Source organism: Andrographis paniculata, unplaced genomic scaffold (genome assembly GCF_009805555.1).
Source record: "Andrographis paniculata isolate CXL003 unplaced genomic scaffold, ASM980555v1 Contig18END, whole genome shotgun sequence".
NCBI lineage: Eukaryota > Viridiplantae > Streptophyta > Magnoliopsida > Lamiales > Acanthaceae > Andrographis > Andrographis paniculata.
This window is the reverse complement of record NW_026137468.1, coordinates 815,778-829,646: the sequence shown is the minus strand read 5'-3', so window position 1 is coordinate 829,646 and position 13,869 is coordinate 815,778. Positions and strand designations below refer to the sequence as shown.

The following is a 13,869-nucleotide window of genomic DNA, read 5'->3' as shown; positions in this document are numbered from 1 at the left end:
GCCCAATTGTGAAATATTACTACATGTTTTCACCAAGTTCGAAAGAACATCTAACAGTTCTTGCTTGCAATGGATTAATTTGAAAAGCCCTTCAGAAATAACTCATTGATTGATAGCATTGAGAAAAATACAAATAAACAAGGATTAAAATGAAGTTTCTCATGCTAATCAAGAACAGCAAAAAATGGAAGTAATTGTGTCCAAAACCAAGATGCAATAACTTCAGCTAATTGCCAAAAGAAAAAAGAAGTTTTCAAAATGACAAAAAACAATGCCTGACTTATTGAAGTTGTAATGAAAATCAGGTTCTGTGAGCTTGTCGATTCCTCTTCTTGGGGCCAGACTTGGCAATCTTGAGGCTCCTGTGGACGACGCACAGTCTTGCTAGAGCTGCCTTCTTAAGATCACAGCGGTAATAAGTATCCCCCACCTATATCAAAAAACAATGGGCAAGCAAGCATACTGTACATTCAAAAACTATTCGAGATCCAATTATTACTAGATGCAATTACCACATTATGTAACATAACTCTCGATAAATGCACCCCTATAACTAAGATATTTGGTGAACAAGTATATTCTACGTGATTTGATTGCGCGCACAACACCTCCATTCCAAGATAAGTTCATACATACTCAAAGTCATTTGCTATCCGATCATTATTAAATGCCAACATGAAAACTCAGCTACAAATATATATACACATCTATACTCAATGGATGTATGCACAAATAAAAACTAATCGTACCATAAGATCCAATCGTTAGATATGGAAACACAAATGACTCCAAACAGATACATGTAGCAAATTTTACCATCTATCAACCAAAAAAAGAATATCAAATCAAATCAACCTCTGGTTTTTTATTAATTATTTTTTATAATATTGCACTAAAAATCAATTTTACATGCAAATACATTACAACCTATTTATCTCAGATTGAACAACTATTTTAATTCAAAATTTCACAATTCAAAACCCCAAACGCAACTTCAAAGGCCCACAAACAAACACAAGTTTTCCAGTCATTGAACTGCCTACTCGATAGATCACATCTGTTGCCTTCTTAAGAAAAAAGCCAATGGGTATGCTTTCAATGTTTGGATCTAGAAAAACAGTTTATTCTAGCTGCAAATAAAGGAGTCCCATGATAACAGAACAAATTGTGGAATTGATTAGCTTGCTAATCTCTATCAAGACATGATCAAACTAACTGCAAGCATCAAACTGGGCCTGCACAAACAAAAGCAAACTAACTCATACCTGGTTTGAAACAGCATTAGCCATGAGATCGAGGTCTTTCTTCATGACAGACTTGTGAAGTGAACTTCCAGGCTTGTTCTGCTTCTTTATCTTGGTTGTTGCAAACACCACAGTGTGATGCTTGCCAGGTTGAATTGTCACAGTTTTCTTGTTTGCCAGACCTGTAAATAAGATTTTATTGGCAAAACCATTCCAGGATGTGTAGTTGTAGTCTAATCACAGAGAATTCTAATCTATTCTGAAAAAACAACTGATAGATAACATCCCAATATTGAATGAATTTTAAAATCAAGTCGTGCAAGCAAAAATTGATTCATAGCAATAAAACCAATCCAATATATACACAAAATTAGGCGAGAAGAAATCCGGCATCCATAGCCCAAAACCATGAATCATATCAAAGCAATAACGTATTCCATCAAATAAAACATTCGAATACCAAGGAGATCGATTATGCAGTACGTAAAAAAAACATCCAAATTAATTTTAATAAAAAAAAAAAAAAAGCTAACCGGAATGTTTGAAGGAGTGCAAATTGTAAAGATTGTTACGCTCCTTGCTGAACTTAACGCCGGCGGTGCCATTGCCAAACTGTTTCACCAGAAACGAATTGTTCTTCTTCACAATCTCCCATATGAGTTGCCCCGGTACCGTCGCCATTCCTCAAGTCGCAGAAACCCTAACTCACACCAAATAGAAAACACGTCACGACAAACCCATACACGACTCCATAACCACGCATTACTAGAGTCGATGATTCACCTTCCAAATAAATCAAAAAGTAGATGTGCTTCTACAGTCTCTCCACCACGGCTCGCAGCAATATGGCCCGACGATGGAAGCCTCTGATACTTATAGACGGTAAGTTTTAAAACCCTAGGGTGTGTTAGAGCATCTATAATTGCAAAAATACCCTTCACATTTGAAGGGTTTTTATTATAAAATTTTATTTATTTATTTGAGTTGTGTGTATTTGTAGATTTGGATAAATTATTATTATTTATATAAAAAATAAAAATAAAAATCCGAAACTAGTAAATAAATATTTTTATATTAAATAATTAATTTAATTAAATTTTTATTTAAAATTCAACACCCAAAACTATAACTAATATTTAATTATTTATTTTATTAAAAAAAATATCATTTTTAAAATATTCTATCTTTTGTATTGTATAAAATTTGTATATGTTTGTTTATATCTGAACATTAACTTTTTTATAGAAAATATTATTTTCGATAAGACAAATTACACTACGATAAACCATATGTGAAAGACGAATTTGAAGGTGTCGGGGTTTAAACATATGATCTCACGGTCAAAAGTTCACTCTCTACACTATCGGACTATAATATTTTTGTACCCAATAAAGCAATAGGACATTGATAGGTACAATATTTACAAAAAAAAACCCGAACCTACTTATTCGTTTGTTTTTTCACATAATTTTAAAAATATTAGTATTATATTGAGATATAGTAGGAATAAAACAGAAATGCCTAAAATAAGTATTAGTATTGTATGATATAAAAGTAATGTTATTTGTATAATATATTGTAAGTTACAAGAGAATTTGTAATGTTAGGTAGATAGTACAATTACTAAAAAAGAAAATAAATATTTTGTTATGAAACGGACTAAAATTGAAATATGAATACTTTGCTATGAGACGAAAGTATTATTACCTTAAGTAAATATTAAAATGGAAACACAATCATCTTAGCGTATGTAGAAGTTTTTTTTTATTATATTCGCTCTATATGTTCTCAGAATATTTAATTTTTTTTACCTACTATTTCATTTTTATCTAAGTAGAGTCGGAATACTTCTGCACAATCTTACCGATACATAGCAAAGTGAAATATTAGAGAAATTAGCTTCTTATACAAGTCTTTTGGTTAAGTATGATCCCTTGTACACTAATACCTTGTGTTTATATGGTAGGTCATTTGTCATTATTCTTTATTTATAATAATTTTATATACGATGTTTATTAAAAAAGTTATTGCTAAATAATATTTAAATAATGAGTTCGAGTGGCTTTTTTTTTTCCTTGAGTCGACAATTCTCCTTTGCTTGAAGTTACTGGAATCTTTTTCATCCTCGATTCAAAAAAAAGAAAAAGAAATGAGTTTGGATATAATGTTGATTCGGAAAAATTCCACTCCTACAAAATTGATAGAAAGGGGAATATTAATTATCGAATCCATTCGACTGTTTGAAAAAGAGATAGATAATTGATTATGTATCAAACTGTAAGTATTTCGTTCAGTTATCACCACGTATCAGCTACTTATGGTTCATTTGATATGATTTATTTTGCCAAAATTATTAAGTTTAATCAAAAGTTTATTTTGCCGAAATTATTAAGTTTAATCAAAAGTTTATTATGAACACATTCGAAAATAGCAACCACCTATAAAAGAATCTCACTTAAAAATCGATTTCATCGTTAAAAAAGAGATGAAACCACTGCACATATCCTAATTCAGGTCTCGTCTACCTTACATGATTCGACTAATGAGATTTACCATATCAGAACTATAAATTCAGCCAAAAATTTACCCAAAATACACTCGAAAAATAGCTAATGCATATTCTCGGGTTAACAAAAAAATTTCTCAATCCCTTCCCATCAAAATAGATATTAAAATCAAACCTCCACAAATTCACAATAGAATTATATATAATGAATGTACACAATCATTCAATCCTCCACGCATAAAGATACAGGCAAAACCCCAACGAATCCTCCTCCCAACCGCCGCCATCGCCGCCGCCGCCGCCGCCGTCGCCGGACCTAAATATAAACAACCCATAACTGGTCCCCGGCGCGCAGAACAACCAGGCATGAACGTCCCAGAAAACTCTCACCGTCTCCTCGTCCACCACCACCGTCTCGTTCCCCCGGAACTTCCACTGCAAATTGGTCACGTGCACCACCACCGCCCCGTCGACGCTTATCCACATTTCCGGGTCATTTGGGCCCCACGCTGAGCTCTCCACGACAATCTCGTGCTCCGGCTTCCGACCGTTAAACCTCGCCCTCGTCGAAAATGATCTCTTCCCAAAAAGATTCTCTTTTTTATAATACAATTTCGCGTCCACCAACGTCGGCGACGCTTTCGTCCTCTTGTAGGCTTTTTTTTTGTAATCTCCCAATAATAAGACAACCTCGTCGTCGGAGACAATCGCCACGTAGTAATCGGAGCAGGGCTCCGGGCAGCTGCCGGAGAATCTCGCCGATCGGAGATTCCAGTGCACGTCGACTATTGATCCGTCGTCGATTTCGATTGCTTTGGACCCTTTTTTTGTCCAGAAATGCCACGGCTTCAGGTCGATCTTGCAGGTGTAGACGACGGCGGCGGCGGCGGCGGCGGTGGCGGCATTATCGACGGCGTCGATGGAGAGGCTGAGGGTATTGTTCATCAAATTCTTACCCCACAAGGCCGTCACGTTGCGCCAGAAGCCGGCGATCCTGGCACGGTACACGCACGTGACCGTGGCTTGAGCGGTTTTGTTCGTCGTCGGATCTTTGCAGAGCTTCTGGCCGAAGGCCGCCGGCGAATTGGCAGCCAACGACCCACGATCGTGAGCCATGACCGAAAAAAAAAAAAAAACAAAAAAAAACGTCGATTTAAGATTGGGGATTAAAATAATTAATGGTGATAATTATCGTTGTCTGGGTGATGCGTGGAGGAGATTTGTGATGGACGACGTTGTAGATGCAATGTTCTTTCGTTCGGGCATTTCGTCGAACACGTGGCGGGCAACCGGGCGTGTGTAATTGTAATTTTGGATTTCTGTGGGGAGGCTTTCGGAATTTTGGAAATTGAGAGGCTCCCCTGAAAGAAAGGATGGGATGATAACTATTTTTTGGTAAATGCAATATTGATAATTATTAAATTTATATAACTAATAATTTCGGTTGATTGCTGGTGCAAATTAATAGAGTTTGCCAATTTATATGTTATAATATAATTACATGATCTGAGGTGTGAAAAAATTAATTGAATCATATGCTTTTGTGATTTTTTATTTAAGAAAAATGTTTGAGATTTTTTTTTTTTTTAATAGTGAAAATAATTTAGACGGCAAAATTTGTGTGTATATTGAGAAGTGAACATAACAAAGCCGTAAAATGGTCAGGCGACATAAATATGTACAGACAAATTAACGCTGCAGTTCACCGTGCCGCCGCCGCCGCCGCCGTCGGCGGCGGTGGGCGGCCGGGGCGGGCGTTTTTCAGAGCCTCGGCGTATTTCAGGAGCTCATCTTTCACGTCATGGCGTTGCTGCTGATACATTCCCGGCGACGGCCAGTCGGTCTCTTCCTCGTCCGTCAGCGAATTGATCCTTGTAATAGTCGAAGTGGAGCCGACATCGCTGTTCCTCAGTGAATTATTACCGCTCCTCGAGCTTGTCCTCGGCAGGTCGAACGACAGCCGCGACGAGCTCGCCGCCGACGAGTTCCGCCACGACTTGACGGCGTCGTCGACGCTCGAGCCAGAGTATGTGGCAGCGATGTTGTCGACGGACACGGCTCTTTCTAGAGGCTTCGATTTCTTACGAGAATTCCCTTTTCTTGTCAGCAGTTTCTTAAGCTTGGAAAATACCTTTGCCTTTGTCTTCATCGTCTTGTCGGCAGAGTCTGCCGGCAAGGCTTCGTTTTGGTCGCCAGAGTCGGTGACGCACGAGTGCAATGAGGAGGAGCCGCGTTCGGAGTAGACATCCGTGATATCGGTCGGGCCTTTTTCTTTGAAAGCGTTCTCGATGAGTAGTTGCTTGACCCGGTCCTCCGATTTGGGACTTAGTGCGCTCCCGACGTGGTCTGGGGTCGGTTTTTCGACAACGTCGGCTTTGCAACTTCTCAACTCGTACCGTAAACATGTGTTCATCCATCGTAGGTACACTAATTCCTCGATGTCCGACCATCGATCGGCTTGGATTCGCTCGATCTCTTTTGTTAAGTCCTCATTCCGTTGCTTTATGCATCGACTCTCTTCTTTTAGCTCATTCACCTACACAAATATGCGAGAAATCAATAAAGCTACGTAACTAACACATGCTACAGTTGATTTCATACATGACATAATCTTATACAACACATAGAAGCATCTACTGAATACACACGTTAACACAACATATGATTACTGCAATTGCCGTCTTACCTCCTCGGATTCAAGCGCGGAGGTAGCGAGCATTTGGACATAGTCAAGTTTTTGAAGCAACTCGGAATTTTCTTGCTTCAAAGCTTGATTGGCCTCGACCATCTCCGCCAGCCGATCCTCGAGTTCTTTCCGCTCGTCGTGGTCGAGCGCTTTCCCGTCGTGGTGCTTGTTTCGCTCGGCATCCATCTTGATCTTCTTCCGCAACATCCTCGTTTTCGCCTTCTCGGCTTCAAGCTCCGCGACGAGCCTCGCGTACGCGGCTAGCTGCGTCTCGAGCCTCCGATTACACGACGCCAAAGACTCGATCTTTAAATTGTCGATTTTCGCCTCCATGTCGTGAAGCCTAATCTCAAGCCTTTCTTGCATGCAGATACGATCCTTGTCGTCATCGTCCTCCGAGATGCCATTGCTGTTCTTACGACACTCGGCGACGACAATGTTGCATTCGTCGATGAGGTTATCGAAATCCGGCGACATTAGGCCGTCGCCGTCGCCGGAGTACGATCGCCGGCCGATCGAATTATGCGAGTAAACTCTCCTTAGAGTCGAATCCTGCGAATGAACATCAGCATTGTGTGTCAAAATTTGTGCTCTTGACATTGTCATAATCCAAATTTGATTAATTACCAGAAAAACAAGATCTTCGTCGTCGTCATCGTCGTCATGAACAGTTTGGTCATTTCTTGAATCATTTTCCTTTGAATTGCCTGTGGGGATGATTATTAATTATTCAATTACATCATCAATCTAATCGAAGCAAGAACAAAATCGAAATTGTATTAAACAGACCTGGAGGAGGGTTAGGGTTCTTATTATGATCATTGGCCCTTTTCCTAATTTTCTTGATGGTGAAATAAGCATAAACAATTCCACCAACAGAAATGGCCATGGCGACACCAACATTGAACCTTAAACACACATCCCTCTTCTCCATCACCGCCATTTTCAGGCCCATCATCCTGTCAGCACTTCATTCCTTAAACATGTCGAAAAACATGAAATTTTAAGAAATTGAAGGGGCGGGACAGGAACAATGAAATGTTCTTCTTCTTCTTCTTCTTGTTTTTCGTATTTCTTTGTTAATAATCATATTGTGATTATGATTAGGTGTGCATCTCCGTAATCTTTTCTAATCATTACAATTATTCGGTGCTTGTAATTACCCACCCAGAATCCTTAATGAAAAAGATTTAACGTACGAAATCCCCAAAAAAAATAAAATACTACGTAATCCAACGGTCGTAATTCAGTCACATCATAATCCACGGCCAGAAATCATCGCAGCATAAAATATTGAAACGACGTCGTAGTGGATTTTGGGCCTGCTGGCTTCGAGCCCACCTTCCTGCTTACCAAGCCCAATAGCTTAGAGAAGGCCCAACAAATAATGCGTGTTTCTTTCTTTCTTTAATTTCCCCCTTTTTTTTTCTTTTTTTTTTTTTATAGAAAAGATATATATATTTGTTATATTTACTTTTGACATAATTTGTTAAGTGATATAATTTTAAAAATTTTCATTACTATTATTTTTCCTTTATATTTCCTTTGAAATAATTTTAAAATTATATTTAGAAACGTAAATTAAAAAAAGTATATATATATATATATGTCAAGAAAACTTGTTAATATTTTGTGACAATTATATAAAAAGGAAGGGTAGATCTATTATTTTTCAAACTTGTATATTCATGAAAATTCTCTTTAAGAATATTGAATTCAATTTTATTTTTTACCTAAAAATGTTATATTTTATTCATCTAATAAATATTGTTTCATTTTGCTTTTTTTTTTTATATTATTTGTTTCGAGTTAATTGTTTTATTTATTTTGCAGCAAATATTTATTTTCCTTTTAAACTTCTATTATTTTCTTAAATCAACTAAATATTTTATAAGTATTCTTAAAACGTATGTAAACGCAACCAAATTTGTCAAGCCCAAATAAGAAACGCAATTCCATTTTACTATTTAAGTATGTGTGAAAAATAAAAAAATAAAAAAAATAAAAAAAAAATGGGTAAAATTTTTATTGAAGAAAGCTAACAAAGACATTCTATCAGTTCTACTTTAAGAAATAAACAGCCCATTTTCCCATGTCCTCTTTATAAAAATAATTTCTATTAATTATAAAAGTAAAGAAATGTTGGACCTTTCTAGGTAAATCTCATGGCCACAATAATTTCTGTGCTTTATTAATTTTGTTCCCTAAAAAAAAAAAATCAAAATTAAATCAAACACATCCTATCTTTATTTTTGAAATTTCCTTTATTGTACTATTAATTAAATAAGACTTTCTTTGTGAAATTAAAAAAAAATATATATATATATACTCTCTCTCCGTTAAAATTAGCCCTCTTGGTTACGGCATAAAGATTAATAAAAATAAATACTCCCTCCGTCCCAATACAATAGTCATGTTTACTATTTTTGTCCGTCTTAAAACAATAGTTTCATTTTTATAAATAATCATATCACTATAAAACTACATTTATTTTTTCATTATTATTACACAATTGCCACTACTTTTTACACTAATCACTCACAAGGGCAAAAAAAATTTTTACCTGTACTTTTTACCCACTACCAATATAATATCAATATTCCTTAAATCTCGTGCTAAACACAACCCGGACTATAGTTCTGGGATAGAGGGAGTATTTTATTGAAAAAATGATAGATAGTTGAAAGTATTTTTGAAAATTTAGCTAAAAGTAAAGTAAATGAAGAGAAAAAATATAATAAAGTTAGTGGTATTTGTTGAATTGATAATAATAATTAAATGTTGATTTCTTTACTTTGCCAAAATTAATAATAAGATAAATTGAGTGGACAGACTAAAAAGAAAAATAAAAAATAAAATTGGCTGAAGGAAAGAGTATTTGTTTTCTTAATTTTTAATTGTTTTATAGACTCTTAATAATATTTTCTAAACTTTTGAATCGATCTTGTTTGAGAAAATTATAACAATGTTATATGCTCTATAAGAATATATCATATAATATATATAAGTATATCATGTACTTTATAAGAATATGTTATATTGTCATGTGCCATATATATATATGTATGAATATAATGTGTATTGTTCGTTCTTGTATCATATTTATATTATATTAATATAAATACTCCATCAAGAAGGATATCTTATTCTACTTTTGTCTATTCTAAAAGAATGGTACAATTTTCTAATTTAGTAATTGTATCATCTACCTAATATAATAAATATTCTTACCACTTACAATATATTACACAAATATTATTACGTTTATATTACACCATACTAATAAAAATATTTTTATCTTTTTACTACAAACTAATATAATATTAATATTAAAAAAAATGATCTGCGGTACACTTGTTGCGGAATGGAGGGAGTAATATATTTATTATCCTCTATGCATTTTTTTTTTTTCAAATTTCTTGAAGTATTGGTGCTCAAATATAACTTTGTTCTAGGGAGCCTGCTGGACTAATTGAATATTTACAATTACATACATATTTATGTGCTCGTTCCGTTTCAATACAATAGTTATGTTTATAATTTTTGTCCGTTTTAAAACAATAGTCTTATTTTCATAAATAATCATATCACTATAAAACTACATTTACTTTTTCATTATTATTACACAATTGTCAATATTTTTTACACTAATAATACACTTACAAGAATAAAAAAAAATTTACCCGTATTTTTTACTCATTATCAATATAATATCAATATTTTTTAAATCTTGTGTCAAACACAACTCAAGATTATAATTTTGGGACGGAAGGATTATATAATAATTATTGTAATTTCGACATGACAAAAACAATTTTAAAAAATACAAAAAAGCAAAGGCCACAAATTTGAAGAATGAAGAGATCCCTCCATGCCGTAATGAAATTTCTAACTAAACTTTTTCTTTTTGTTTCTCAAATTCTGTGATAAGAGAAAAAGGGAGTCAGCAGCAAAGGGGTTTCAAGTCAGTGGCTTTTGCACTTTATTTTACATTTACAAATTACACTCTCTCTAACTTCCATTATTTATTTATTTATTATGTATAAATTTATAATTTTTTTTTATAAGAATATATTAATTTTTTTATAAAATATAATTCTTATTAAATATAAAAAAATAAAATCAATACCATTTTTTTCATATAAAATAGTATTTTATTTTATAAAATATTCTAAAATATAACTTCACACTTTTTTTAATAACTAACAATATAAACATTTATTTTATTTTATTTTTCCTAAACACATCCAAAATCTTTTCTTTTATTTTTTATTGAGAAGAGTCAAAGAGGATATTCATCTGTGTCCTATATCTTTATTTTTTATTATTTTTTAAAAGATGGACGTATTCTCTAAAGTTTGGATGGAAGTTGAATTTGAAAATAAAATAATATAACGAATAAAATGTTAAAAAACAAGGGCTTGTTTCTTCAATAAAAAAATTTGTAACATATTTTTTTCAAAAAAAAAGTAATATACCATACACATTTATTACTTTTATATTATCTACACAATTCTCTATAATTCACATAAAAATGCTTATTCAATAAATTTGGAAATGCTTGTTTGAACGCAATTTTTAAAGTACAATGTATGTTTGTTATGATTTTTTAAATTTGAAGTATATTATTTAATATTTACAATTTTTAATAAGAATATTGTATTATACTTTTTAATTCAAAATATTATCTTAAAGTACTATTTAACTAAAGTTTAAATCAAAATTTCAACCTCAAATTAGAACCAAGCAAACATGTAATTGTTTCAATAATTATATAAATACCTTAAATAAAAAAGAAATACTATTTGAAAAAAAAAAAAAAAAAAAACAAAGTGAAGAATGCAGACAAAAATGAATTTACAGTTACAGATCCAATACTGTAAGAAATCGTGAAAATTTTAATTAATTGATTACTGAACTTGATGAAATTGCATTTGCATTTGCATTTGGTGCTGCATTCTTACAGCACTGAAACTGCTTCTTCTTCCCATTGCTTCATTCCCCAAAAGCCTCTGTCTTGGTGCACTCTGAGACCTAACCTTCGCCCGAAACGACGCCGTATTAGACATGTAATTAGGGTAATTATAATTCAACAAGCTCTCGGTGATCGGAGAATTGATGACGATCCTGTCCGACTGAGACAATCTCGGCGTGCTCTGTGCTGTCGCGAACTTGTAGGAGTCAAATTCCCAGTGACAATCTGATAATGCCGATGTCGGGACGGGACAGGGCAGCGGGGACGACATTGTGTTGTAGCAGTAATGGTGATCGCCGGCGGCGACATTTCCGGCGCCGCTCATCCTCCGGGATTTACAGGTGTCGATTCTGACAATTTTCGGGATCTCGATTTGGCCTGGATCCAGACGTTTGCTGTGAAAATTGTTGCTGGTTTTGATGTCCTGAAAAAAAAAAAAAAAAAAACATTGTTAGGATGAGATGTTTTAAATGGAAATCGGGCCTGGAAATATTCGGTCAGGGTTTTTTTTAACTGCTACTTCGGGTTGGGTGTTGGACACGCGTCGGGCCCGGATGGATGCCTGAGCCCGAATCAGGGCCTGCATACTGTGCAGGGTCGCGGCGGCGCGTTTCCGTACGATGTAGCCACGGACGGCGGCCTGCAGCTTTACCAGGGCTTTCAGGGCCCGAAGGGCTTTTCGGGCCTGGAAGAACACGAGGATTAAAATCAATTCGTGTCTGAATTGTATTAAATATATATTTTTTTTTACCAGAAATCCACGGAAAACTGTCTGAATCTTGACGGCGGCGGCAAACCGAGCTTCTCCGCCGTGACCTGTCAGCCTCGCCACGGCGGCGGCCGCCGCCCTGGCGGCGGCAACCGCAGCGTCGGCGGCGGCTGCCGTCGCCGCCGCCACCACAATTGCGTGCTTGCTCTGCTCCAACGAGGACGGCCAGGCGAAATCCGGCGGGATCCGACCCGACCCGGACGAAACCTTCCCGGGTTTGACAAAGGCCCATTTTTTCTTCTTCTCCTCCTTTTTGTCGACGCCATTGGAACTGTCGTCTTTAATTCTTCTCTTCATTCCGAACAGTTCTTTGAGAAACCTCGTGGCTCTTCCCATTCTCTGTAATGTAATAAGAAGACAGAAAACAATTATATATATATATAGATAAACATATGAAGTTAATTAATTAAAAAAAGGGGTTTGATTCAGATTAAAAATTGAAAAAAGATGGAGTTTTTATTTAATGGTGGTCATCATTAAGAAATTCAAATCAGACCACGCAGAGGATGATTTGATTATTAACCCTCCCTCATTCTGAGAAGAAAAAAACACAATCATTTCTCTCACAAAATTCATGCTTCCAGAAAACTGTCGGTCAGAAATTCAAATTTCAGTGAAGAAGAAGAAGAAGAAGAAGAAGATGGATAAGAAGAAGAAAGAATAAGAACATACTCAAGTGTTTATTCCTTAAAAGTCACTCAAGAAAAAACAACCCCAACTCAAATTCAAATACCCCTTTTAACATCAAATGCTGCAATCTCTCTCTCTCTCTCTCTAGAAACACAACTTAGATGTGTGTGAGAGCATATATCTGTATCTATATATATATATATATTTATGTTTTAAAGGCTGCTGACATCATATGGTAGAATATCTTTTTCCCACTGCACCATCGTATCAATCTCTATACATCTAATCCTAATGTCTGTTGGCAAATATATGTAATAATAATAAAAATTTATGACAATAAATGCTTCATTTCAGGCAAGAGAATAAACACTACAGATCAATTAATTATATAAATATATATAAATAATTGTAGGAGGTTGAGCCCACATGATTCTACACATTAAATAAAACCCAGAATTACCAGATCAAAAGTTGCCCAGCTGAATGGGATTCCTCCGTTGTACTGCCTCTAAAAAGATCGTATATACATATACATATACATATACATATACATACATATATATACATACGTACAGAGGCAAATCTTGTGGGGATTTGGGACCCTATACATGTTGACTTCAGTCCATATCTGTTTTAATTTGTACGTACAGTTCAGAGATCTCATGGAGGAAGGAGGAGAAGAAGGAAGAATCTCGTCGACCCAGAAAATTAATTAATTAAAAAATATATGTATATATTTATTTAATGTGTAGACAGAAACACAGACAGTACAACATAGTGTGGAAACAATCAAGGCGTAATCTTGAGGATGTAAAAAAAAATTAAAAATCTTATTTTGACAGCGTAGGAGGGTTGTTGTGGGAGATTTTCAAATTTCCTGATTTTCACAAAGGTGAAGTTAATATCCTTTCAGCCTAGAGAGTGGCAGGGTAAGAAATTGGGTAACTTGATTGAAGCCATGACGGGAGTTAGAGAGAGAGAGAGAGAGAAATCAAGAGAGAGAGTTAAAAGTCAGTTGATGTGATTGTTGTTGGAAGAATTAAGTTTGAATTTTTGAAG

General features: G+C 34.9%; 4 protein-coding genes across 5 annotated transcripts; all 4 read right to left on the bottom strand.

Annotated features, from left to right (window-relative positions):
• Window positions 1–90: 90 nt before the first annotated feature.
• LOC127266030 (60S ribosomal protein L28-2-like) lies at window positions 91–2,171 on the bottom strand. The gene is made up of 4 exons (XM_051296109.1): window positions 2,028–2,171; window positions 1,778–1,944; window positions 1,266–1,426; window positions 91–430 (listed from the first exon to the last, which is right to left on the bottom strand). Exons 2-4 carry the CDS (start codon window positions 1,923–1,925, stop codon window positions 302–304), a joined length of 438 nt encoding a protein of 145 aa, XP_051152066.1. The 5' UTR covers window positions 1,926–1,944; window positions 2,028–2,171; the 3' UTR covers window positions 91–301.
• A 1,798-nt stretch (window positions 2,172–3,969) lies between these two features.
• On the bottom strand, window positions 3,970–4,866 carry LOC127239244 (uncharacterized). Its single transcript, XM_051257316.1, has one exon. It carries the CDS (start codon window positions 4,864–4,866, stop codon window positions 3,970–3,972), a length of 897 nt encoding a protein of 298 aa, XP_051113273.1.
• Window positions 4,867–5,452: 586 nt separating this feature from the next.
• Window positions 5,453–7,379, bottom strand: LOC127239237 (protein CHUP1, chloroplastic-like). The gene is made up of 4 exons (XM_051257305.1): window positions 7,226–7,379; window positions 7,064–7,143; window positions 6,437–6,988; window positions 5,453–6,286 (listed from the first exon to the last, which is right to left on the bottom strand). Exons 1-4 carry the CDS (start codon window positions 7,377–7,379, stop codon window positions 5,453–5,455), a joined length of 1,620 nt encoding a protein of 539 aa, XP_051113262.1.
• Window positions 7,380–11,282: 3,903 nt separating this feature from the next.
• On the bottom strand, window positions 11,283–12,939 carry LOC127241101 (protein IQ-domain 26-like). Of its 2 annotated transcripts, none has more exons than XM_051260001.1 (4): window positions 12,853–12,939; window positions 12,163–12,519; window positions 11,926–12,096; window positions 11,283–11,835 (listed from the first exon to the last, which is right to left on the bottom strand). In XM_051260001.1, exons 2-4 carry the CDS (start codon window positions 12,514–12,516, stop codon window positions 11,347–11,349), a joined length of 1,014 nt encoding a protein of 337 aa, XP_051115958.1. In that variant the 5' UTR covers window positions 12,517–12,519; window positions 12,853–12,939; the 3' UTR covers window positions 11,283–11,346. The 2 variants fall into 2 exon arrangements, with proteins under 2 accessions (XP_051115958.1, XP_051115963.1); XM_051260006.1 differs by lacking the exon at window positions 12,853–12,939 and adding an exon at window positions 12,677–12,771.
• Between the last annotated feature and the right edge of the window lie 930 nt (window positions 12,940–13,869).